The 26,062-nt window shown below is 49.8% G+C and overlaps 1 protein-coding gene across 1 annotated transcript; it reads left to right on the plus strand.

Moving 5' to 3' along the window:
• The first annotated feature begins 2,472 nt into the window (after positions 1-2,472).
• On the plus strand, positions 2,473-24,626 carry LOC106589109 (alpha-L-fucosidase 1). Its single transcript, XM_014178804.2, has 8 exons — positions 2,473-3,098; positions 3,363-3,497; positions 18,035-18,172; positions 18,412-18,517; positions 19,168-19,368; positions 20,056-20,246; positions 20,937-21,042; positions 23,640-24,626. The coding sequence occupies exons 1-8, from the start codon at positions 2,737-2,739 to the stop codon at positions 23,769-23,771; spliced, it is 1,371 nt and encodes a 456-aa protein (XP_014034279.2). The 5' UTR covers positions 2,473-2,736; the 3' UTR covers positions 23,772-24,626.
• The last annotated feature ends 1,436 nt before the right edge of the window (positions 24,627-26,062 follow it).

The following is a 26,062-nucleotide window of genomic DNA, read 5'->3' on the forward strand; positions in this document are numbered from 1 at the left end:
CGTCAAGAGATTATGACTGTTAATGTATCGTTTTAATTTCAGGGGTTAAAATGTTCTTTTTTTTTAGGACTCTGATACTGGTTGATCTGTGTGCGGCAGCTGAAGCATAGCTGCCTCAATGTGCAATAGATAGATCACGACACTGCAGAACCGTTATCAACACTGGCCTCTTTATAAAAAATAACCAAACTTTTGGGGTTTATTTTTCTTATTATAGACGTTCACCTGCTTGAAGTAAATATGAGGGAGATGCAGTATGTTCGACTTAGTGGTCCTGATACCAATATATTCAGCAATGTTAACATCAGAACCAGAAAAACATGGATTTTTTTATAAATGGTGTAACCGATGTGAAATGGCTTAGCTAGTTAGCGGTGGTGCGCGCTAATAGCGTTTCAATCGGTGACGTCACTCGCTCTGAGACCTTGAAGTGGTTGTTCTCCTTGCTCTGCAAAGGCCGCGGCTTTTGTGGCGCGATGGGTAACGATGCTTCGAGGGTGGCTGTTGTCGATGTGTGCAGATGGTCCCTAGTTCTAGCCCAGGTTGGGGCGAGGAGAGGGACAGAAGCTAAACTGTTTCAATGGCACACCAAAAACAGTTCTTTGTTCTCGGTAGAAATGTGCATTGCAACAGGGTATACAGAAAGCACAAAGTTGAATGTTCCACTTTTCATGACAATATCTCTGTGTTGTAGGCTACTTGTGCCTTTTTTGGTGTGTGGACAATCTTTATATTGTGTAAACTGAAGTGAAAATGCACTGTCATTATAGGCTATATGAATTAATGATCATGTGTTTTGAATTACTGTTAGCCTGGTTTTTTTTTTAATGCTAATTCTTCTGTAGATTGACATTGGGGAGATGGTCTCTATAGCTATTTTTAAAGTCGTTATATGTGACTTATCACAATAAAAAAGGTAGATCAACAATCAGTCTGCTTGTCTGCAAATCAATTATTTCTAGGATTTTTTTTTTTTTTGTCTCTCCCAGATTCAGAAGGATTTCCTGATGATTCAGTAGACTGGAATGCTATTCTACACATGTGCTGCAATTCTAAAGTTTTTCCCATGGGGCAGCGGGGCTGCCCACTTTTTAAGGAAGCTTGGAATGAGATAAGCAATGTGAATTTCATTGCCCCCTTGGCACAACCCACCCCTAGGAAAATCGTACTGTTTTAAAGCTAATTTCCTGTAATTCTATGTATTTTTTTTCATGGCTTAAGCCCAATGTCCAGGGTGGGAAATAAAAACAATTAAAACCACAGGTCAGGTGTATACAGGATGCTTTGAACATTAAATGAACACAAAAAAAAGCTACGACTTTTAACTTTGAGGTTTTTTGGGGGGGTGACATTGAAAGTATGCTTCTTTTTTTTTAACACATTTTTTTAGGTGGTTTGACACTTCATTCAGACAGTAATGAAATGAGATAGGGAGATGGGCAAATGCTAGAGATAAGTAGGAATGTGTGATACATGTTCTCAGGTTCTCAGGTGGAAAGTTGGATGTGACACATGCCAGGAGTGATACCACTACTTAAACATTTTTTATTTAATGTGTCTTTAACTAGCCAAGTCGGTTAGGAACAAATTCTTATTTTCAACGCCGCCCAGTCTGCTTGTCCATAGACCGCAGTCTCCTTGTCATCATCTTACAAAATATGCCTTTTATGAGTAGCCTGTCATGTGTAAGTGAGAACTTGTTCTCAACTGGCCTACCTGGTTAAATAAAGGGGAAATAAATACAAATACATGTGCATAATACTAAAATGTCAGATTATATCTGATTCCTGGAGCATTTCATACCCAACCCGTTTATTTGTATGACTTATTGAAAACTGACCACGAATGACTGTTAAAAAAAATATATATACATATATATACACATACATATATACATATATATACACACATATATATATATATATATATACACACATATATATATACATATATATATATATATATATATATATATATACACACATATACACACATATATATATGTATATATATATATACACATATATATATATACATATATATATACACATATATATATATATATATACATATATATATATATATATATTCATTCCTAGAATCAAACGTTCACTTTTCGGGTTCACAATCTGTTTGCCAAAATTCTTTTCGTAGTTAGAAATTGCTTAAACATGGTGTAGGTCTGCTGTTCGTCAGAGCCCAAATGCCGACCACTGGGAATAATGCAAGTGTGGATTAAATGAATCGAAGTCCGTACATGCTGTCAAAAGGCTCCATTCTGCAATAGATTCATGAACGGGAATAACAGCAACCTCATTGGGTTGACAACATGTGAGATAAAACTTCACTGCAGTGCTGCTCTTTATAATGTTTTCTAAACTAAGAGGAGATCGTGATGTTAAATCTCTTCTCTTAAATCTCGACCCGGAACAGTTTTCAACACAAGTCATATGACCACAGTCATGTGATAGTTTTACGGACCAGAGTGATCTACATTTACTGCACATAACGAAATGGTCGTTTCTCCCTCCATAATGTTTTACAGTTCATTATGCCTGTAAACCGATATAAAACGTTACGGTTTAGTTTGATTCTTGATATCACCGCTTGTAGACGCAGCAGAAAGACCGCGCCGTCCCGCCCGGAATAACCTCATAGAATAACTACTTAACGTATAATTATTCTATTAACACTGCAACCTTCACATTGGTAAAGCCTCCGTTTGTTTTAACAGTAATGTTTGCTCAGGAAAGCTGGGTATTTCTCCTGCTCGCCGCTTGGTTCATAGTAATACCAGCAAGCGGGACGCGATACCAAGCGAACTGGGAGAGTTTGGACGCAAGACCGCTTCCTACGTGGTACGATGAAGCCAAGTTCGGGATTTTCGTCCACTGGGGGGTGTTCTCCGTCCCCGGGTTCGAGAGCGAGTGGTTCTGGTGGAATTGGCAAGGCCAAAACCCACCTGATCAGAAGTGTGTTCAGTACATGCTGGATAACTACCCGCCCGGGTTCAGCTATCCAGATTTCGCGCCCCAGTTCCATGCCCAGTTCTTTGACCCGGATGACTGGGCTGACATATTCGAGGCTTCCGGTGCAAAGTAAAGTCTTATTCAGTTTCTATACATATATATACCAATAGGCAACACAATCTGTAGTGATTAAAAAACGGTAGTAGGTATTAAACCAGCAACACTGCCTAGTTAAATAAAGGTTAAGTATTTGTTTTTAATAATAATAATTAAAATGGGGAAAGTGCACTACCGTAGTCTGGCAGAGACTGTAGTACTACAGTAGTATTACAGCCTATAATTTTAAAGGCTACAGGTCTTTCCCCAGTCTTTACCTGTCCCATGTATCTCCAGGTATGTGGTTCTGACAGCGAAGCACCATGAAGGATTCACCACCTGGCCCTCTTCCTACTCCTGGAATTGGAACTCTGTGGACACTGGACCACACAGAGACCTGGTGGGAGACCTGGCAGAGGCTGTACGCAACAGGTAGGCTAAACAAGGCACCCGATTGACAACAGAGAGAGAGAGCGAGAGAAGGATTGAAGTTATCAATAGATGCTGATCTGAAGACAGTTTTCACCTAATTTGTATTGGATAATGTAATTGGTAGATGGGTGGTGTTCCTTTGCTCAGACTTTACATACATCAACCAATGGTTGCATGCCACATCGTCGACCGTGTCGTTGGGCATCAGATTGCTATAACATAATGATGTGCTTAGCTAAATACGACAGGCGTTGTATGATCTGACCTGCTGTAATCTTAGGTAGGGCACCCTAGAGAAGGGGTTGAAACTGTCTATAGACACTGATCTGTGTTCAGTTTTGCGTAGTACTGTCCTAGTTGTTATCGGGGTGATTGTATGTGTGAGAGTAAGCTGTAATCTGGACTGAATTGGAAGACATCTCTATTTGTCAAAGATCTATTTTATAAAGGTGTTTATAATAAGCCCAGGCTTGTAGCTGACAGCAGAAGTAGTTCTGTATTCAATCAAATGTATTTAAGGCGTCTCAAAACCCAGCTAACGAATGCAGTGCCCAGAGGACAGACACACTCATAACAAGGCCTGGTTCTGTTGCTCTGACAGTTCCCTATCCCTCCCAGTATCAGCTGCTGTCTCCTGACAGTTCCCTATCCCTCCCAGTATCAGCTGCTGTCTCCTGACAGTTCCCTATCCCTCCCAGTATCAGCTGCTGTCTCTGGACAGTTCCCTATCCGTCCCCAGTATCAGCTGCTGTCTCTGGACAGTTCCCTATCCCTCCCAGTATCAGCTGCTGTCTCTGGACAGTTTCCTATCCGTCCCAGTATCAGCTGCTGTCTCTGGACAGTTCCCTATCCCTCCCAGTATCAGCTGCTGTCTCTTGACAGTTTCCTATCCCTCCCAGTATCAGCTGCTGTCTCCTGACAGTTCCCTATCCCTCCCAGTATCAGCTGCTGTCTCTGGACAGTTCCCTATCCCGTCCCCAGTATCAGCTGCTGTCTCTGGACAGTTCCCTATCCCTCCCAGTATCAGCTGCTGTCTCCAGACAGTTTCCTATCCCTCCCAGTATCAGCTGTTGTCTCCTGACAGTTTCCTATCCCTCCCAGTATCAGCTGCTGTCTCTGGACAGTTCCCTATCCGTCCCAGTATCAGCTGCTGTCTCTGGACAGTTTCCTATCCCTCCCAGTATCAGCTGCTGTCTCTGGACAGTTCCCTATCCCTCCCAGTATCAGCTGCTGTCTCCTGACAGTTTCCTATCCCTCCCAGTATCAGCTGCTGTCTCCTGACAGTTTCCTATCCCTCCCAGTATCAGCTGCTGTCTCCTGACAGTTCTCTATCCCTCCCAGTATCAGCTGCTGTCTCTGGACAGTTCCCTATCCGTCCCCAGTATCAGCTGCTGTCTCTGGACAGTTCCCTATCCCTCCCAGTATCAGCTGCTGTCTCTGGACAGTTTCCTATCCGTCCCAGTATCAGCTGCTGTCTCTGGACAGTTTCCTATCCCTCCCAGTATCAGCTGTTGTCTCCTGACAGTTTCCTATCCCTCCCAGTATCAGCTGCTGTCTCCTGACAGTTCCCTATCCCTCCCAGTATCAGCTGCTGTCTCTGGACAGTTCCCTATCCGTCCCCAGTATCAGCTGCTGTCTCTGGACAGTTCCCTATCCCTCCCAGTATCAGCTGCTGTCTCCAGACAGTTTCCTATCCCTCCCAGTATCAGCTGTTGTCTCCTGACAGTTTCCTATCCCTCCCAGTATCAGCTGCTGTCTCTGGACAGTTCCCTATCCGTCCCAGTATCAGCTGCTGTCTCTGGACAGTTTCCTATCCCTCCCAGTATCAGCTGCTGTCTCTGGACAGTTCCCTATCCCTCCCAGTATCAGCTGCTGTCTCCTGACAGTTTCCTATCCCTCCCAGTATCAGCTGCTGTCTCCTGACAGTTTCCTATCCCTCCCAGTATCAGCTGCTGTCTCCTGACAGTTCTCTATCCCTCCCAGTATCAGCTGCTGTCTCCTGACAGTTTCCTATCCCTCCCAGTATCAGCTGCTGTCTCTGGACAGTTCCCTATCCCTCCCAGTATCAGCTGCTGTCTCTGGACAGTTCCCTATCCCTCCCAGTATCAGCTGCTGTCTCCTGACAGTTTCCTATCCCTCCCAGTATCAGCTGCTGTCTCTGGACAGTTCCCTATCCCTCCCAGTATCAGCTGCTGTCTCCTGACAGTTTCCTATCCCTCCCAGTATCAGCTGCTGTCTCTGGACAGTTCCCTATCCCTCCCAGTATCAGCTGCTGTCTCCTGACAGTTTCCTATCCCTCCCAGTATCAGCTGCTGTCTCCTGACAGTTCCCTATCCCTCCCAGTATCAGCTGCTGTCTCCTGACAGTTCCCTATCCGTCCCAGTATCAGCTGCTGTCTCCTGACAGTTCCCTATCCCCTCCCAGTATCAGCTGCTGTCTCCTGACAGTTCCCTATCCCTCCCAGTATCAGCTGCTGTCTCCTGACAGTTCCCTATCCCTCCCAGTATCAGCTGCTGTCTCCTGACAGTTCCCTATCCCTCCCAGTATCAGCTGCTGTCTCTGGACAGTTTCCTATCCCTCCCAGTATCAGCTGCTGTCTCCTGACAGTTCCCTATCCCTCCCAGTATCAGCTGCTGTCTCTGGACAGTTTCCTATCCCTCCCAGTATCAGCTGCTGTCTACTGACAGTTCCCTATCCCTCCCAGTATCAGCTGCTGTCTCTGGACAGTTTCCTATCCCTCCCAGTATCAGCTGCTGTCTCCTGACAGTTCCCTATCCCTCCCAGTATCAGCTGCTGTCTCCTGACAGTTTCCTATCCCTCCCAGTATCAGCTGCTGTCTGCTGACAGTTCCCTATCCCTCCCAGTATCAGCTGCTGTCTCCTGACAGTTCCCTATCCCTCCCAGTATCAGCTGCTGTCTCTGGACAGTTTCCTATCCCTCCCAGTATCAGCTGCTGTCTACTGACAGTTCCCTATCCCTCCCAGTATCAGCTGCTGTCTCTGGACAGTTTCCTATCCCTCCCAGTATCAGCTGCTGTCTCCTGACAGTTCCCTATCCCTCCCAGTATCAGCTGCTGTCTCCTGACAGTTTCCTATCCCTCCCAGTATCAGCTGCTGTCTCTCGACAGTTCCTTATCCGTCCCCAGTATCAGCTGCTGTCTCCTGACAGTTTCCTATCCCTCCCAGTATCAGCTGCTGTCTCTCGACAGTTCCTTATCTGTCCCCAGTATCAGCTGCTGTCTCTCGACAGTTCCTTATCTGTCCCCAGTATCAGCTGCTGTCTCTCGACAGTTCCTTATCCGTCCCCAGTATCAGCTGCTGTCTCCTGACAGTTTCCTATCCCTCCCAGTATCAGCTGCTGTCTCTCGACAGTTCCTTATCCGTCCCCAGTATCAGATGCTGTCTCCTGACAGTTCCCTATCCCTCCCAGTATCAGCTGCTGTCTCCTGACAGTTCCCTATCCCTCCCAGTATCAGCTGCTGTCTCCTGACAGTTCCCTATCCCTCCCAGTATCAGCTGCTGTCTCCTGACAGTTTCCTATCCCTCCCAGTATCAGCTGCTGTCTCCTGACAGTTTCCTATCCCTCCCAGTATCAGCTGCTGTCTCCTGACAGTTCCCTATCCCTCCCAGTATCAGCTGCTGTCTCCTGACAGTTCCCTATCCCTCCCAGTATCAGCTGCTGTCTCCTGACAGTTTCCTATCCCTCCCAGTATCAGCTGCTGTCTCTGGACAGTTCCCTATCCCTCCCAGTATCAGCTGCTGTCTCTGGACAGTTCCCTATCCCTCCCAGTATCAGCTGCTGTCTCTGGACAGTTCCCTATCCCTCCCAGTATCAGCTGCTGTCTCTGGACAGTTCCCTATCCCTCCCAGTATCAGCTGCTGTCTCTGGACAGTTCCCTATCCCTCCCAGTATCAGCTGCTGTCTCCTGACAGTTCCTTATCCCTCCCAGTATCAGCTGCTGTCTCTCGACAGTTCCCTATCCCTCCCAGTATCAGCTGCTGTCTCTGGACATTTCCCTATCCCTCCCAGTATCAGCTGCTGTCTCCTGACAGTTTCCTATCCCTCCCAGTATCAGCTGCTGTCTCTGGACAGTTCCCTATCCCTCCCAGTATCAGCTGCTGTCTCCTGACAGTTCCCTATCCCTCCCAGTATCAGCTGCTGTCTCTGGACAGTTCCCTATCCCTCCCAGTATCAGCTGCTGTCTCCTGACAGTTCCCTATCCCTCCCAGTATCAGCTGCTGTCTCCTGACAGTTCCCTATCCCTCCCAGTATCAGCTGCTGTCTCTGGACAGTTTCCTATCCCTCCCAGTATCAGCTGCTGTCTCTGGACAGTTCCCTATCCCTCCCAGTATCAGCTGCTGTCTCTGGACAGTTCCCTATCCCTCCCAGTATCAGCTGCTGTCTCTGGACAGTTCCCTATCCCTCCCAGTATCAGCTGCTGTCTCCTGACAGTTCCCTATCCCTCCCAGTATCAGCTGCTGTCTCTGGACAGTTCCCTATCCCTCCCAGTATCAGCTGCTGTCTCCTGACAGTTCCCTATCCCTCCCAGTATCAGCTGCTGTCTCTGGACAGTTCCCTATCCCTCCCAGTATCAGCTGCTGTCTCCTGACAGTTCCCTATCCCTCCCAGTATCAGCTGCTGTCTCTGGACAGTTCCCTATCCCTCCCAGTATCAGCTGCTGTCTCTGGACAGTTCCCTATCCCTCCCAGTATCAGCTGCTGTCTCTGGACAGTTCCCTATCCCTCCCAGTATCAGCTGCTGTCTCCTGACAGTTTCCTATCCCTCCCAGTATCAGCTGCTGTCTCCTGACAGTTCCCTATCCCTCCCAGTATCAGCTGCTGTCTCTGGACAGTTCCCTATCCCTCCCAGTATCAGCTGCTGTCTCCTGACAGTTCTCTATCCCTCCCAGTATCAGCTGCTGTCTCCTGACAGTTCTCTATCCCTCCCAGTATCAGCTGCTGTCTCCTGACAGTTTCCTATCCCTCCCAGTATCAGCTGCTGTCTCTGGACAGTTCTCTATCCCTCCCAGTATCAGCTGCTGTCTCTGGACAGTTCCCTATCCCTCCCAGTATCAGCTGCTGTCTCCTGACAGTTTCCTATCCCTCCCAGTATCAGCTGCTGTCTTTCGACAGTTTCCTATCCCTCCCAGTATCAGCTGCTGTCTCCTGACAGTTCCCTATCCCTCCCAGTATCAGCTGCTGTCTCTCGACAGTTTCCTATCCCTCCCAGTATCAGCTGCTGTCTCTGGACAGTTCCCTATCCCTCCCAGTATCAGCTGCTGTCTCCTGACAGTTCCCTATCCCTCCCAGTATCAGCTGCTGTTTCTCGACAGTTCCCTATCCCTCCCAGTATCAGCTGCTATCTCCTGACAGTTTCCTATCCCTCCCAGTATCAGCTGCTGTCTCCTGACAGTTTCCTATCCCTCCCAGTATCAGCTGCTGTCTCCTGACAGTTCTCTATCCCTCCCAGTATCAGCTGCTGTCTCTGGACAGTTCCCTATCCCTCCCAGTATCAGCTGCTGTCTCTGGACAGTTCCCTATCCCTCCCAGTATCAGCTGCTGTCTCTTGACAGTTTCCTATCCCTCCCAGTATCAGCTGCTGTCTCCTGACAGTTTCCTATCCCTCCCAGTATCAGCTGCTGTCTCTGGACAGTTCCCTATCCCTCCCAGTATCAGCTGCTGTCTCTCGACAGTTCCCTATCCCTCCCAGTATCAGCTGCTGTCTCCTGACAGTTTCCTATCCCTCCCAGTATCAGCTGCTGTCTCCTGACAGTTCCCTATCCCTCCCAGTATCAGCTGCTGTCTCTGGACAGTTCTCTATCCCTCCCAGTATCAGCTGCTGTCTCTGGACAGTTCCCTATCCCTCCCAGTATCAGCTGCTGTCTCCTGACAGTTCCCTATCCCTCCCAGTATCAGCTGCTGTCTCCTGACAGTTCCCTATCCCTCCCAGTATCAGCTGCTGTCTCTGGACAGTTCCCTATCCCTCCCAGTATCAGCTGCTGTCTCCTGACAGTTCCCTATCCCTCCCAGTATCAGCTGCTGTCTCCTGACAGTTCCCTATCCCTCCCAGTATCAGCTGCTGTCTCCTGACAGTTTCCTATCCCTCCCAGTATCAGCTGCTGTCTCTGGACAGTTCCCTATCCCTCCCAGTATCAGCTGCTGTCTCCTGACAGTTTCCTATCCCTCCCAGTATCAGCTGCTGTCTCTGGACAGTTTCCTATCCCTCCCAGTATCAGCTGCTGTCTCCTGACAGTTCCCTATCCCTCCCAGTATCAGCTGCTGTCTCCTGACAGTTCCCTATCCCTCCCAGTATCAGCTGCTGTCTCCTGACAGTTCCCTATCCCTCCCAGTATCAGCTGCTGTCTCCTGACAGTTCCCTATCCCTCCCAGTATCAGCTGCTGTCTCCTGACAGTTCCCTATCCCTCCCAGTATCAGCTGCTGTCTCTGGACAGTTTCCTATCCCTCCCAGTATCAGCTGCTGTCTACTGACAGTTCCCTATCCCTCCCAGTATCAGCTGCTGTCTCTGGACAGTTTCCTATCCCCTCCCAGTATCAGCTGCTGTCTCCTGACACTTCCCTATCCCTCCCAGTATCAGCTGCTGTCTCCTGACAGTTTCCTATCCCTCCCAGTATCAGCTGCTGTCTGCTGACAGTTCCCTATCCCTCCCAGTATCAGCTGCTGTCTCCTGACAGTTCCCTATCCCTCCCAGTATCAGCTGCTGTCTCTGGACAGTTTCCTATCCCTCCCAGTATCAGCTGCTGTCTACTGACAGTTCCCTATCCCTCCCAGTATCAGCTGCTGTCTCTGGACAGTTTCCTATCCCTCCCAGTATCAGCTGCTGTCTCCTGACAGTTCCCTATCCCTCCCAGTATCAGCTGCTGTCTCCTGACAGTTTCCTATCCCTCCCAGTATCAGCTGCTGTCTCCTGACAGTTCCCTATCCCTCCCCAGTATCAGCTGCTGTCTCCTGACAGTTTCCTATCCCTCCCAGTATCAGCTGCTGTCTCTCGACAGTTCCTTATCCGTCCCCAGTATCAGCTGCTGTCTCCTGACAGTTTCCTATCCCTCCCAGTATCAGCTGCTGTCTCTCGACAGTTCCTTATCTGTCCCCAGTATCAGCTGCTGTCTCCTGACGGTTTCCTATCCCTCCCAGTATCATCTGCTGTCTCTCGACAGTTCCTTATCCGTCCCCAGTATCAGCTGCTGTCTCCTGACAGTTTCCTATCCCTCCCAGTATCAGCTGCTGTCTCTCGACAGTTCCTTATCCGTCCCCAGTATCAGCTGCTGTCTCCTGACAGTTCCCTATCCCTCCCAGTATCAGCTGCTGTCTCTCGACAGTTCCTTATCCGTCCCCAGTATCAGCTGCTGTCTCCTGACAGTTCCCTATCCCTCCCAGTATCAGCTGCTGTCTACTGACAGTTCCCTATCCCTCCCAGTATCAGCTGCTGTCTCTCGACAGTTCCTTATCCGTCCCCAGTATCAGCTGCTGTCTCCTGACAGTTCCCTATCCCTCCCAGTATCAGCTGCTGTCTCCTGACAGTTCCCTATCCGTCCCCAGTATCAGCTGCTGTCTCCTGACAGTTTCCTATCCCTCCCAGTATCAGCTGCTGTCTCCTGACAGTTCCCTATCCCTCCCAGTATCAGCTGCTGTCTCTCGACAGTTCCCTATCCCTCCCAGTATCAGCTGCTGTCTCCTGACAGTTCCCTATCCCTCCCAGTATCAGCTGCTGTCTCCTGACAGTTCTCTATCCCTCCCAGTATCAGCTGCTGTCTCCTGACAGTTCCCTATCCCTCCCAGTATCAGCTGCTGTCTCCTGACAGTTTCCTATCCCCTCCCAGTATCAGCTGCTGTCTCCTGACACTTCCCTATCCCTCCCAGTATCAGCTGCTGTCTCCTGACAGTTTCCTATCCCTCCCAGTATCAGCTGCTGTCTGCTGACAGTTCCCTATCCCTCCCAGTATCAGCTGCTGTCTCCTGACAGTTCCCTATCCCTCCCAGTATCAGCTGCTGTCTCTGGACAGTTTCCTATCCCTCCCAGTATCAGCTGCTGTCTACTGACAGTTCCCTATCCCTCCCAGTATCAGCTGCTGTCTCTGGACAGTTTCCTATCCCTCCCAGTATCAGCTGCTGTCTCCTGACAGTTCCCTATCCCTCCCAGTATCAGCTGCTGTCTCCTGACAGTTTCCTATCCCTCCCAGTATCTGCTGCTGTCTCCTGACAGTTCCCTATCCCTCCCCAGTATCAGCTGCTGTCTCCTGACAGTTTCCTATCCCCTCCCAGTATCAGCTGCTGTCTCTCGACAGTTCCTTATCCGTCCCCAGTATCAGCTGCTGTCTCCTGACAGTTTCCTATCCCTCCCAGTATCAGCTGCTGTCTCTCGACAGTTCCTTATCTGTCCCCAGTATCAGCTGCTGTCTCCTGACGGTTTCCTATCCCTCCCAGTATCATCTGCTGTCTCTCGACAGTTCCTTATCCGTCCCCAGTATCAGCTGCTGTCTCCTGACAGTTTCCTATCCCTCCCAGTATCAGCTGCTGTCTCTCGACAGTTCCTTATCCGTCCCCAGTATCAGCTGCTGTCTCCTGACAGTTCCCTATCCCTCCCAGTATCAGCTGCTGTCTCTCGACAGTTCCTTATCCGTCCCCAGTATCAGCTGCTGTCTCCTGACAGTTCCCTATCCCTCCCAGTATCAGCTGCTGTCTACTGACAGTTCCCTATCCCTCCCAGTATCAGCTGCTGTCTCTCGACAGTTCCTTATCCGTCCCCAGTATCAGCTGCTGTCTCCTGACAGTTCCCTATCCCTCCCAGTATCAGCTGCTGTCTCCTGACAGTTCCCTATCCCTCCCAGTATCAGCTGCTGTCTCCTGACAGTTCCCTATCCGTCCCCAGTATCAGCTGCTGTCTCCTGACAGTTTCCTATCCCTCCCAGTATCAGCTGCTGTCTCCTGACAGTTCCCTATCCCTCCCAGTATCAGCTGCTGTCTCTCGACAGTTCCCTATCCCTCCCAGTATCAGCTGCTGTCTCCTGACAGTTCCCTATCCCTCCCAGTATCAGCTGCTGTCTCCTGACAGTTCTCTATCCCTCCCAGTATCAGCTGCTGTCTCCTGACAGTTCCCTATCCCTCCCAGTATCAGCTGCTGTCTCCTGACAGTTTCCTATCCCTCCCAGTATCAGCTGCTGTCTCTGGACAGTTCCCTATCCCTCCCAGTATCAGCTGCTGTCTCCTGACAGTTCCCTATCCCTCCCAGTATCAGCTGCTGTCTCCTGACAGTTCCCTATCCCTCCCAGTATCAGCTGCTGTCTCTGGACAGTTCCCTATCCGTCCCAGTATCAGCTGCTGTCTCTCGACAGTTCCCTATCCCTCCCAGTATCAGCTGCTGTCTCTGGACAGTTCCCTATCCCTCCCAGTATCAGCTGCTGTCTCCTGACAGTTCCCTATCCCTCCCAGTATCAGCTGCTGTCTCTGGACAGTTCCCTATCCCTCCCAGTATCAGCTGCTGTCTCCTGACAGTTCCCTATCCCTCCCAGTATCAGCTGCTGTCTCTGGACAGTTCCCTATCCCTCCCAGTATCAGCTGCTGTCTCCTGACAGTTCTCTATCCCTCCCAGTATCAGCTGCTGTCTCTGGACAGTTCCCTATCCCTCCCAGTATCAGCTGCTGTCTCTGGACAGTTCCCTATCCCTCCCAGTATCAGCTGCTGTCTCTGGACAGTTCCCTATCCCTCCCAGTATCAGCTGCTGTCTCCTGACAGTTTCCTATCCCTCCCAGTATCAGCTGCTGTCTCCTGACAGTTCCCTATCCCTCCCAGTATCAGCTGCTGTCTCTGGACAGTTCCCTATCCCTCCCAGTATCAGCTGCTGTCTCCTGACAGTTCTCTATCCCTCCCAGTATCAGCTGCTGTCTCCTGACAGTTCTCTATCCCTCCCAGTATCAGCTGCTGTCTCCTGACAGTTTCCTATCCCTCCCAGTATCAGCTGCTGTCTCTGGACAGTTCTCTATCCCTCCCAGTATCAGCTGCTGTCTCTGGACAGTTCCCTATCCCTCCCAGTATCAGCTGCTGTCTCCTGACAGTTTCCTATCCCTCCCAGTATCAGCTGCTGTCTTTCGACAGTTTCCTATCCCTCCCAGTATCAGCTGCTGTCTCCTGACAGTTCCCTATCCCTCCCAGTATCAGCTGCTGTCTCTCGACAGTTTCCTATCCCTCCCAGTATCAGCTGCTGTCTCTGGACAGTTCCCTATCCCTCCCAGTATCAGCTGCTGTCTCCTGACAGTTTCCTATCCCTCCCAGTATCAGCTGCTGTTTCTCGACAGTTCCCTATCCCTCCCAGTATCAGCTGCTATCTCCTGACAGTTTCCTATCCCTCCCAGTATCAGCTGCTGTCTCCTGACAGTTTCCTATCCCTCCCAGTATCAGCTGCTGTCTCCTGACAGTTCTCTATCCCTCCCAGTATCAGCTGCTGTCTCTGGACAGTTCCCTATCCCTCCCAGTATCAGCTGCTGTCTCTGGACAGTTCCCTATCCCTCCCAGTATCAGCTGCTGTCTCTTGACAGTTTCCTATCCCTCCCAGTATCAGCTGCTGTCTCCTGACAGTTTCCTATCCCTCCCAGTATCAGCTGCTGTCTCTGGACAGTTCTCTATCCCTCCCAGTATCAGCTGCTGTCTCTCGACAGTTCCCTATCCCTCCCAGTATCAGCTGCTGTCTCCTGACAGTTTCCTATCCCTCCCAGTATCAGCTGCTGTCTCCTGACAGTTCCCTATCCCTCCCAGTATCAGCTGCTGTCTCTGGACAGTTCCCTATCCCTCCCAGTATCAGCTGCTGTCTCTGGACAGTTCCCTATCCCTCCCAGTATCAGCTGCTGTCTCCTGACAGTTCCCTATCCCTCCCAGTATCAGCTGCTGTCTCCTGACAGTTCCCTATCCCTCCCAGTATCAGCTGCTGTCTCTGGACAGTTCCCTATCCCTCCCAGTATCAGCTGCTGTCTCCTGACAGTTCCCTATCCCTCCCAGTATCAGCTGCTGTCTCCTGACAGTTCCCTATCCCTCCCAGTATCAGCTGCTGTCTCCTGACAGTTTCCTATCCCTCCCAGTATCAGCTGCTGTCTCTGGACAGTTCCCTATCCCTCCCAGTATCAGCTGCTGTCTCCTGACAGTTTCCTATCCCTCCCAGTATCAGCTGCTGTCTCTGGACAGTTTCCTATCCCTCCCAGTATCAGCTGCTGTCTCCTGACAGTTCCCTATCCCTCCCAGTATCAGCTGCTGTCTCCTGACAGTTCCCTATCCCTCCCAGTATCAGCTGCTGTCTCCTGACAGTTCCCTATCCCTCCCAGTATCAGCTGCTGTCTCCTGACAGTTCCCTATCCCTCCCAGTATCAGCTGCTGTCTCCTGACAGTTCCCTATCCCTCCCAGTATCAGCTGCTGTCTCTGGACAGTTTCCTATCCCTCCCAGTATCAGCTGCTGTCTACTGACAGTTCCCTATCCCTCCCAGTATCAGCTGCTGTCTCTGGACAGTTTCCTATCCCTCCCAGTATCAGCTGCTGTCTCCTGACACTTCCCTATCCCTCCCAGTATCAGCTGCTGTCTCCTGACAGTTTCCTATCCCTCCCAGTATCAGCTGCTGTCTGCTGACAGTTCCCTATCCCTCCCAGTATCAGCTGCTGTCTCCTGACAGTTCCCTATCCCTCCCAGTATCAGCTGCTGTCTCTGGACAGTTTCCTATCCCTCCCAGTATCAGCTGCTGTCTACTGACAGTTCCCTATCCCTCCCAGTATCAGCTGCTGTCTCTGGACAGTTTCCTATCCCTCCCAGTATCAGCTGCTGTCTCCTGACAGTTCCCTATCCCTCCCAGTATCAGCTGCTGTCTCCTGACAGTTTCCTATCCCTCCCAGTATCAGCTGCTGTCTCCTGACAGTTCCCTATCCCTCCCCAGTATCAGCTGCTGTCTCCTGACAGTTTCCTATCCCTCCCAGTATCAGCTGCTGTCTCTCGACAGTTCCTTATCCGTCCCAGTATCAGCTGCTGTCTCCTGACAGTTTCCTATCCCTCCCAGTATCAGCTGCTGTCTCTCGACAGTTCCTTATCTGTCCCCAGTATCAGCTGCTGTCTCCTGACGGTTTCCTATCCCTCCCAGTATCATCTGCTGTCTCTCGACAGTTCCTTATCCGTCCCCAGTATCAGCTGCTGTCTCCTGACAGTTTCCTATCCCTCCCAGTATCAGCTGCTGTCTCTCGACAGTTCCTTATCCGTCCCCAGTATCAGCTGCTGTCTCCTGACAGTTCCCTATCCCTCCCAGTATCAGCTGCTGTCTCTCGACAGTTCCTTATCCGTCCCCAGTATCAGCTGCTGTCTCCTGACAGTTCCCTATCCCTCCCAGTATCAGCTGCTGTCTACTGACAGTTCCCTATCCCTCCCAGTATCAGCTGCTGTCTCTCGACAGTTCCTTATCCGTCCCCAGTATCAGCTGCTGTCTCCTGACAGTTCCCTATCCCCTCCCAGTATCAGCTGCTGTCTCCTGACAGTTCCCTATCCGTCCCCAGTATCAGCTGCTGTCTCCTGACAGTTTCCTATCCCTCCCAGTATCAGCTGCTGTCTCCTGACAGTTCCCTATCCCTCCCAGTATCAGCTGCTGTCTCTCGACAGTTCCCTATCCCTCCCAGTATCAGCTGCTGTCTCCTGACAGTTCCCTATCCCTCCCAGTATCAGCTGCTGTCTCCTGACAGTTCTCTATCCCTCCCAGTATCAGCTGCTGTCTCCTGACAGTTCCCTATCCCTCCCAGTATCAGCTGCTGTCTCCTGACAGTTTCCTATCCCTCCCAGTATCAGCTGCTGTCTCCTGACACTTCCCTATCCCTCCCAGTATCAGCTGCTGTCTCCTGACAGTTTCCTATCCCTCCCAGTATCAGCTGCTGTCTGCTGACAGTTCCCTATCCCTCCCAGTATCAGCTGCTGTCTCCTGACAGTTCCCTATCCCTCCCAGTATCAGCTGCTGTCTCTGGACAGTTTCCTATCCCTCCCAGTATCAGCTGCTGTCTACTGACAGTTCCCTATCCCTCCCAGTATCAGCTGCTGTCTCTGGACAGTTTCCTATCCCTCCCAGTATCAGCTGCTGTCTCCTGACAGTTCCCTATCCCTCCCAGTATCAGCTGCTGTCTCCTGACAGTTTCCTATCCCTCCCAGTATCTGCTGCTGTCTCCTGACAGTTCCCTATCCCTCCCCAGTATCAGCTGCTGTCTCCTGACAGTTTCCTATCCCTCCCAGTATCAGCTGCTGTCTCTCGACAGTTCCTTATCCGTCCCCAGTATCAGCTGCTGTCTCCTGACAGTTTCCTATCCCTCCCAGTATCAGCTGCTGTCTCTCGACAGTTCCTTATCTGTCCCCAGTATCAGCTGCTGTCTCCTGACGGTTTCCTATCCCTCCCAGTATCAGCTGCTGTCTCTCGACAGTTCCTTATCCGTCCCCAGTATCAGCTGCTGTCTCCTGACAGTTCCCTATCCCTCCCAGTATCAGCTGCTGTCTACTGACAGTTCCCTATCCCTCCCAGTATCAGCTGCTGTCTCTCGACAGTTCCTTATCCGTCCCCAGTATCAGCTGCTGTCTCCTGACAGTTCCCTATCCCTCCCAGTATCAGCTGCTGTCTCCTGACAGTTCCCTATCCGTCCCCAGTATCAGCTGCTGTCTCCTGACAGTTCCCTATCCCTCCCAGTATCAGCTGCTGTCTCCTGACAGTTCCCTATCCCTCCCAGTATCAGCTGCTGTCTCTCGACAGTTCCCTATCCCTCCCAGTATCAGCTGCTGTCTCCTGACAGTTCCCTATCCCTCCCAGTATCAGCTGCTGTCTCCTGACAGTTCCCTATCCCTCCCAGTATCAGCTGCTGTCTCCTGACAGTTCCCTATCCCTCCCAGTATCAGCTGCTGTCTCCTGACAGTTCCCTATCCCTCCCAGTATCAGCTGCTGTCTCTGGACAGTTCCCTATCCCTCCCAGTATCAGCTGCTGTCTCCTGACAGTTCCCTATCCCTCCCAGTATCAGCTGCTGTCTCCTGACAGTTCCCTATCCCTCCCAGTATCAGCTGCTGTCTCTGGACAGTTCCCTATCCGTCCCAGTATCAGCTGCTGTCTCTCGACAGTTCCCTATCCCTCCCAGTATCAGCTGCTGTCTCTGGACAGTTCCCTATCCCTCCCAGTATCAGCTGCTGTCTCTGGACAGTTCCCTATCCCTCCCAGTATCAGCTGCTGTCTCCTGACAGTTCCCTATCCCTCCCAGTATCAGCTGCTGTCTCCTGACAGTTCCCTATCCCTCCCAGTATCAGCTGCTGTCTCTCGACAGTTTCCTATCCCTCCCAGTATCAGCTGCTGTCTCTGGACAGTTCCCTATCCGTCCCAGTATCAGCTGCTGTCTCTCGACAGTTCCCTATCCCTCCCAGTATCAGCTGCTGTCTCTCGACAGTTCCCTATCCGTCCCCAGTATCAGCTGCTGTCTCTCGACAGTTCCCTATCCGTCCCAGTATCAGCTGCTGTTTTTGTGTTGTCTGTTCACAGGTCGCTGCACTATGGACTCTATAACTCCCTGTATGAATGGTTCAACCCCCTCTACCTGGCGGACAGAAAGAACAACTTCACAACACAGGACTTTGTCTTGAAAAAACTGCTGCCTGAGCTTTATGACATGGTCCTAAGGTAATTTAGGCAAGACAGTAGGTCTACTGTATATACTAAAAAACACGTTTTTTTATTCTTATTATGGCTGAGATTGAGGTACAGTATACTATATTGTAAGTCTATCTCCGTCATATATATTTAAAACAGGGCTAAAGGTCTTGTTGCGGTGCTTAGACTACCACATGTGACACAAACATAGCTTTTGTTCAGACACCCCCTACACCCATTTCCCCTCACCGGTCTCTCCTGTGGTCCAGCTACAAGCCAGAACTGATCTGGTCCGATGGGGATTGGGAAGCTCCTGATACCTACTGGAACTCAACAGAATTCCTGGCCTGGCTCTACAACGACAGTCCCGTTAAAGTGAGGACTTCCTACCCATCGTCACCTAGGTTGTGCGTCCAAATATGCAACCCTATTCCCTACATAGTGCACTACCATAGGGCTCTGGTCTAAAATAGTGCACTAGGATGGGAATAGGGTTCCGTTTGGAACGTAGAAACCTATTGACTTCTAGGGCAGTGTGTTTTTTTACCAAGTCTGGTCCTGGGGACCTACAGTAGTGGTGGCAGGTTTTCATTCCAACCCAGCTCATATTTCATTCAGTTAATCAAGGCTTTGGTGATTAGTTGAATCAGGTATTTTAGTGTTAAGACTGCAGACAAACTCATGTACACCCTGTAATTTGTAAGGGGTTACTGATATCCTGAACAAGGGTTTGGGGACTAGGAAACAGCATATATTTTCAGTGTGCAGTCCAGTCTATGGATGAATTTGAATTAGCAGCCACCATGAAATTTGTGTGTTATTTTACATTTACATTTTAGTCATTTTGCAGACGCGACTTACAGTAGTGAATGCATACATTTCATTTCATACATTTTTTTTTTTGTCTGTGCTGTTATAGTGACCGAATCTGAAAAAATATACCAGTTAACATGCATTTGATCACTTCCTGTCTGTTCACTCATTTGTCTCTGATTGGCTGTCATTTGTATCCCCCCCCCCTCCAGGACGTGATTGTGACCAATGACAGGTGGGGGGCGGGGTGTTACTGTAAACACGGTGGCTACTATAACTGTGCAGACAAATACACCCCTGTGGAGCTGCCCAAACACAAGTGGGAGAAGTGTCAGTCTGTAGACACACAGTCCTGGGGTTACCGCAGGACCATGAGGCTCTCTGAACTGATGGACCTGCCCAGTATCGTACAGGTGAGAGAGAACACATACCTTACTGATTCACCCTCCTACACTAGTCAGGTAACCTGCCCAGTATCGTACAGGTGAGAGAGAACACATACCTTACTGATTCACCCTCCTACACTAGTCAGGTAACCTGCCCAGTATCGTACAGGTGAGAGAGAACACATACCTTACTGATTCACCCTCCTACACTAGTCAGGTAACCTGCCCAGTATCGTACAGGTGAGAGAGAACACATACCTTACTGATTCACCCTCCTACACTAGTCAGGTAACCTGCCCAGTATCGTACAGGTGAGAGAGAACACATACCTTACTGATTCACCCTCCTACACTAGTCAGGTAACCTGCCCAGTATCGTACAGGTGAGAGAGAACACATACCTTACTGATTCACCCTCCTACACTAGTCAGGTAACCTGCCCAGTGAGGAAAGGACACTCATCTGTACAGCTCTCTTAAAACTCCTTCTTTAACCCGTCTCGTTCCCTTCATCTACACTGATTTGAAGTGGATTTAACATGTGACGTCAATAAGGGATCATAGATTTCACCTGGTCAGTCTACTGTCATGGAAGGAGTAGGTGTTCATAATGTTTTGTCCATTCTATATGGTTGCAGTGATTTTAGATATTTCAGTGGAACGTACATCTGTCTGGGCCGACTGCATGTTCTGATCGTCCCCGTTCTCCTCTCCAGGACCTGGTCCAAACCGTGGCCATGGGGGGTAACTATCTGCTGAATGTGGGTCCTACCCCTGACGGGATGATCCCACCAGTGTTTGAGGAGAGGTTGAGGGGCATTGGGGCCTGGCTGGAGGTCAACGGAGAGGCCATCTACTCCTCCAAACCCTGGAGGATCCAGACCGAGAATGCCACCGTGCCTGTCTGGTAGGAGAGGGAGAGGGGGAGAGGTGATGGGGAGGGAGAGAAAGGAGGAGAGAGGGAGAGAGAGAAGGAAGGGATGGAGAGAGAGAAAGGAGGGATGGAGAGAGAGGGAGAGCAGGAGGGAGAGAGGGAGGGAGAGAGAGGTGATGGGGCTTCTAGTGGTATTTGTGAAGGGATGGAGGGGATGCAGGATTCTGTTTCAGCCTGGCATTAACACATCTGATACACTGACTCCTAAGGTATCTCCTAAGCAGGGCTTTAAAAGTAATGTGTTGAATAGCTCTCTCTCTCTCTCTCTCTCTGTCTCTCCTCTCTCTGTCTCCTCTGTCTCCTCTCTCTCCTGTCTCTCTCTCTCTCTCTCTCTCTGTCTCTCTCTGTCTCTCTCTCTATCTCTGTCTCTCTGTCTCTCCTCTCTCTGTCTCTCTCTCTCTCTCTCTCTCTGTCTCTCTCTCTCTCTCTCTCTCTCTCTCTCTCTCTCTCTCTCTCTCTCTCTCTCTCTGTCTCCTCTCTCTCTCTCTGTCTCTCTCTCTCTCTGTCTCTCTCTCTCTCTGTCTCTCTCTCTCTCTCTCTGTCTCTCTCTGTCTCTCTCTGTCTCTCTCTCTCTCCCCTGTCTCTCTCTCTCTCTCTCTCCTGTCTCTCTCCTGTCTCTCTCTCCCCTCTCTCTCTCGTTCCCCCCTTTCTCTCTTGTCGTAGGTACACCTCCAATTCCAAATACTCCAGTGTGTATGCTGTCTTCATGACGAAACCCTCTGTGTACACATTCCACCTGTCTGAACCTATTACAGCAGAGAGCACCACGGTGAGTGGAGTTGGAGTTGAACCTATTACAGCAGAGAGCACCACGGTGAGTGGAGTTGGAGTTGAACCTATTACAGCAGAGAGCACCACGGTGAGTGGAGTTGAGCCTATTACAGCAGAGAGCACCTCGGTGAGTGGAGTTGAGCCTATTACAGCAGAGAGCACCACGGTGAGTGGAGTTGAGCCTATTACAGCAGATAGCACCACGGTGAGTGGAGTTGAACCTATTACAGCAGAGAGCACCACGGTGAGTGGAGTTGAACCTATTACAGCAGAGAGCACCACGGTGAGTGGAGTTGAACCTATTACAGCAGAGAGCACCACGGTGAGTGGAGTTGAACCTATTACAGCAGAGAGCACCACGGTGAGTGGAGTTGAGCCTATTACAGCAGAGAGCACCACGGTGAGTGGAGTTGAGCCTATTACAGCAGAGAGCACCACGGTGAGTGGAGTTGAGCCTATTACAGCAGATAGCACCACGGTGAGTGGAGTTGAGCCTATTACAGCAGAGAGTCCCACGGTGAGTGGAGTTGGAGTTGAACCTATTACAGCAGAGAGCACCACGGTGAGTGGAGTTGAGCCTATTACAGCAGAGAGTCCCACGGTGTATGTGATGTAAGCTGTAGTAATTCCAGTAATATATGTAGTGTAGATCCACAAAGCATTTGAGTAGGAGTGTTGATCCAGGATCTGTCCATATAATCTTATACGTTATGATGTAAAAGGCTACACTGATCCTAGATCTGCACTCCCACTGAGATCTTTTCATACACATGGCCACAGACCTGATGAAGAATAATTTCAAGTGAAGTCTTCGCCTAGCCACTGACTTGTGGATCTCTCTGCTCTCTTCTCCCCCTTTCTCCCCTGCTCTCCTTCTCTCCCCCTGCTCTCCTTCTCTCCCCCTGCTCTCCTTCTCTCCCCCTGCTCTCCTTCTCTCCCCTGCTCTCCTTCTCTCCCCCTGCTCTCCTTCTCTCCCCTGCTCTCCTTCTCTCCCCTGCTCTCCTTCTCTCCCCTGCTCTCCTTCTCTCCCCTGCTCTCCTTCTCTCCCCCTGCACTCCTTCTCTCCCCTGCTCTCCTTCTCTCCCCTGCTCTCCTTCTCTCCCCTGCTCTCCTTCTCTCCCCCTGCTCTCCTTCTCTCCCCCTGCACTCCTTCTCTCCCCCTGCTCTCCTTCTCTCCCGCTCTCCTTCTCTCCCCTGCTCTCCTTCTCTCCCCTGCTCTCCTTCTCTCCCCCTGCTCTCCTTCTCTCCCCTTCTCTCCTTCTCTCCCCCTGCTCTCCTTCTCTCCTTCTCTCCCCTGCTCTCCTTCTCTCCCCTGCTCTCCTTCTCTCCCCTGCTCTCCTTCTCTCCTTCTCTGCTCTCCTTCTCTCCTTCTCTGCTCTCCTTCTCTGCTCTCCTTCTCTCCTTCTCTCCCCCCTGCTCTCCTTCTCTCCCCCCTGCTCTCCTTCTCTCCCCTGCTCTCCTTCTCTCCCCTGCTCTCCTTCTCTCCCCTGCTCTCCTTCTCTCCCCCTGCTCTCCTTCTCTCCCCTGCTCTCCTTCTCTCCCCCTGCACTCCTTCTCTCCCCTGCACTCCTTCTCTCCCCTGCTCTCCTTCTCTCCCCCTGCTCTCCTTCTCTCCCCCTGCACTCCTTCTCTCCCCTGCTCTCCTTCTCTCCCCCCTGCTCTCCTTCTCTCCCCCTGCTCTCCTTCTCTCCCCCTGCTCTCCTTCTCTCCCCCTGCTCTCCTTCTCTCCCCTGCTCTCCTTCTCTCCCCTGCTCTCCTTCTCTCCCCTGCTCTCCTTCTCTCCCCCTGCACTCCTTCTCTCCCCCTGCTCTCCTTCTCTCTCCTTCTCTCCCCTGCTCTCCTTCTCTCCCCTGCTCTCCTTCTCTCCCCTTCTCTCCTTCTCTCCCCTGCTCTCCTTCTCTCCTTCTCTGCTCTCCTTCTCTCCTTCTCTCCCCTGCTCTCCTTCTCTCCCCTGCTCTCCTTCTCTCCCCTGCTCTCCTTCTCTCCTTCTCTGCTCTCCTTCTCTCCTTCTCTGCTCTCCTTCTCTGCTCTCCTTCTCTCCTTCTCTCCCCTGCTCTCCTTCTCTGCTCTCCTTCTCTCCCCTGCTCTCCTTCTCTCCCCCTGCTCTCCTTCTCTCCCCTGCTCTCCTTCCCTGCTCTCCTTCTCTCCTTCCCTGCTCTCCTTCTCTGCTCTCCTTCTCTCCCCTGCTCTCCTTCTCTGCTCTCCTTCTCTCCCCTGCTCTCCTTCTCTCCCCTGCTCTCCTTCTCTCCCCTGCTCTCCTTCCCTGCTCTCCTTCTCTCCTTCCCTGCTCTCCTTCTCTCCTGCTCCCCTTCTCTCCCCTGCTCTCCTTCTCTCCCCTGCTCTCCTTCTCTCCCCCTGCTCTCCTTCTCTCCCCTGCTCTCCTTCTCTCCCCTGCTCTCCTTCCCTGCTCTCCTTCTCTCCTTCCCTGCTCTCCTTCCCTGCTCTCCTTCTCTGCTCTCCTTCTCTGCTCTCCTTCTCTCCCCTCCTTCTCTGCTCTCCTTCTCTCCCCTGCTCTCCTTCTCTCCCCTGCTCTCCTTCTCTCCCCTGCTCTCCTTCTCTCCCCTGCTCTCCTTCTCTGCTCTCCCCTTGTCCCAGGTGACATTATTGGGGAACCCAGAGCCTCTGAGATGGGCTCCTCTCCACCCCCGGGGTCTGATCATCCTCCTCCCTGAGTTACCCCAAACCCCGGCCCAGGCCTGGATCCTCAAACTGGATGGGGTCAAGTGATCTGGGGCGGTAACCATCCTCCTGAATAGGCCTTTAGCTACTGGTGAGCAGTAAAGGTACTCCACAAGACTGGTTGGAATGAAAATTAATACATTTGCATTTTTTTAAATGTTGGAAGATTTTTTTGAATGACCCAGAATGACCTAGAATTACCCAGAATGACCTAAAATGACCCAGATGTGTGATGTGATATTAGTTTGACTAAATTTGCTTGGGATTTAGAAGTGTAATTGGCGCCATGTTGGCACCAGATTTCAATGATAGAATATAATTTTATGATACGTTTGGGGCGGCAGGTAGCCTAGTGGTTAGAGCATTGGTCGAATCCCCGAGCTGACAAGGTAAAAATCTATCGTTCTGCCCCCTGAACAAGGCAGTTAACCCACTGTTCCCCAGTAGGCCGTCATTGTTAAATAAGAATTTGTTCTTAACTGACTTGCCTCGTTTAAATAAAGGTTACATAACAAAATAAAACATTCTACGGGGAAAAACCATTGTAAAGAATTCAGAACCTATGGGACAAGCTTTATAGATCAAACGAGTTGTCAAAGAGAAGGGAGAAAATCTGCCTATTTTTCCTGTGATTTGTATTTTGTTTCTACACGCTTTTGTGTTTGTGTTAGACTCTGCTGTTTATTGTCCTCCAGGTGATTTGAATGTTTTTATTCATTTGGACTGAATCATTCGGGAAAGTTTTCACCCCCTTTTCCCTTTTTCCACATTTTGTTATTCTAAAATTGATTAAATACATTTTTTTTTGTCATCAATCTACACACAATACTCAATAATGACGAAGCGAAAAGAGGTTATTAGACATTTTCGCAAATGTATTAAAATAAAAAAACAGATACCTTATTTACATAAGTATTCAGACCCTTTACTATGAGACGTGAACTTGAGCTCAGGTGCCTCCTGTTTTCATTAATCATCCTTGAGATGTTTCTACAACTTGATTGGACTCTACCTGTGGTAAATTCAATTCATTGGACATGATTTGGAAAGGCACACACCTGTCTATATAAGGTCCAACAGTTGACAGTCCATGTCAGAGCAAAAACCAAGCCATGAAGTTAAATGAATTGTCCGTAGAGCTCCGAGACAGGATTGTGTCGAGGTACAGATCTGGGGAAGGGTACCAAAACATTTCTGCAGCATTGAAGGTCCCCAAGAACACAGTCGACTCCATCATTCTTAAATGGAAGAAGTTTGGAACCACCAAGACTCTTCCTTGAGCTGGCCGTCCGGCCAAACTGAGCAATCGGGGGAGAAGAGCCTTGGAGAAGAGCCAGACTGGGGCGAAGGTTCACCTTCCAACAGGACAACGACCCTAAGCACACAGCCACGACAACGCAGGAGTGGCTTCAGGACAAGTCTCAATGACCTTGAGTAGCCCAGCCAGAGCCCGGACTTGAACCCGATCTAACATCTCTGGAGAGACCTGAAAATAGCTGTGCAGCGACGCTCCCTATCCAACCTGACAGAGCTTGAGAGGATCTGCAGAGAAGAATGGGAGAAACTCCCCAAATACAGGTGTGCCAAGCTTGTAGCGTCATTCTAAAGTACTGAGTAAAGGGTCTGAATACTTATGTAAATGTGATATCAGTTTTAAACATTTTATGCGTTTGTAAAAATGTCTAAAACCTATTTTTTTGCTTTGTCATTATTGGTTATTGTGTGTAGATTGGGGGGGAAACAATTTAATAATTTTTAGAATAAGGCTGTAACGTAACACAATGTGAAAAAAGTCAAGGGGTCTGAATACTTTCTGAATGAACTGTATGTTCCTCTCCTGAGGCTTGAAGATTTATTTGTGTCTGTCGAGCTTCAGTTTAAAGATGTCATATGATGACGAGGATGGAGGTGGGAACAAAAGCCACTTTTTGTATTTTTTTGTATGTTTTTTTATTTAATTTTTATGACTGAATAAAGAAAATAGTTGATTAACTGAAGTGTTTTCTTAACAGGAGACAAAAAGGAAGATGATTTAATCTAGCTATAATGATGATGAGAATGTTTATCTGAAGAATAAACATCTTACGTTTTAAACAAATCAAAACTCACAAGAAAAGCTTGCATCCATTTTTATAATTGAACAAACATGTTTAGTCTGAGGAGTCGGCATCATTTGGCGTGAAGCCAACAGAGAGATTAGTAAACTCCCCAGGGGATAGTTTGTTCTGATGGGGACACCTGCTAGATACTGGATGTGTTTACAGTGCCTTGAAAAAGTATTCATCCCCCTTGGCGTTTTTCCTATTTTGTTCCATTACAACCTGTAATTTAAATGTATT

Source organism: Salmo salar, chromosome ssa27, assembly GCF_905237065.1.
Source record: "Salmo salar chromosome ssa27, Ssal_v3.1, whole genome shotgun sequence".
In the NCBI taxonomy this organism is placed as follows: Eukaryota; Metazoa; Chordata; class Actinopteri; order Salmoniformes; family Salmonidae; genus Salmo; species Salmo salar.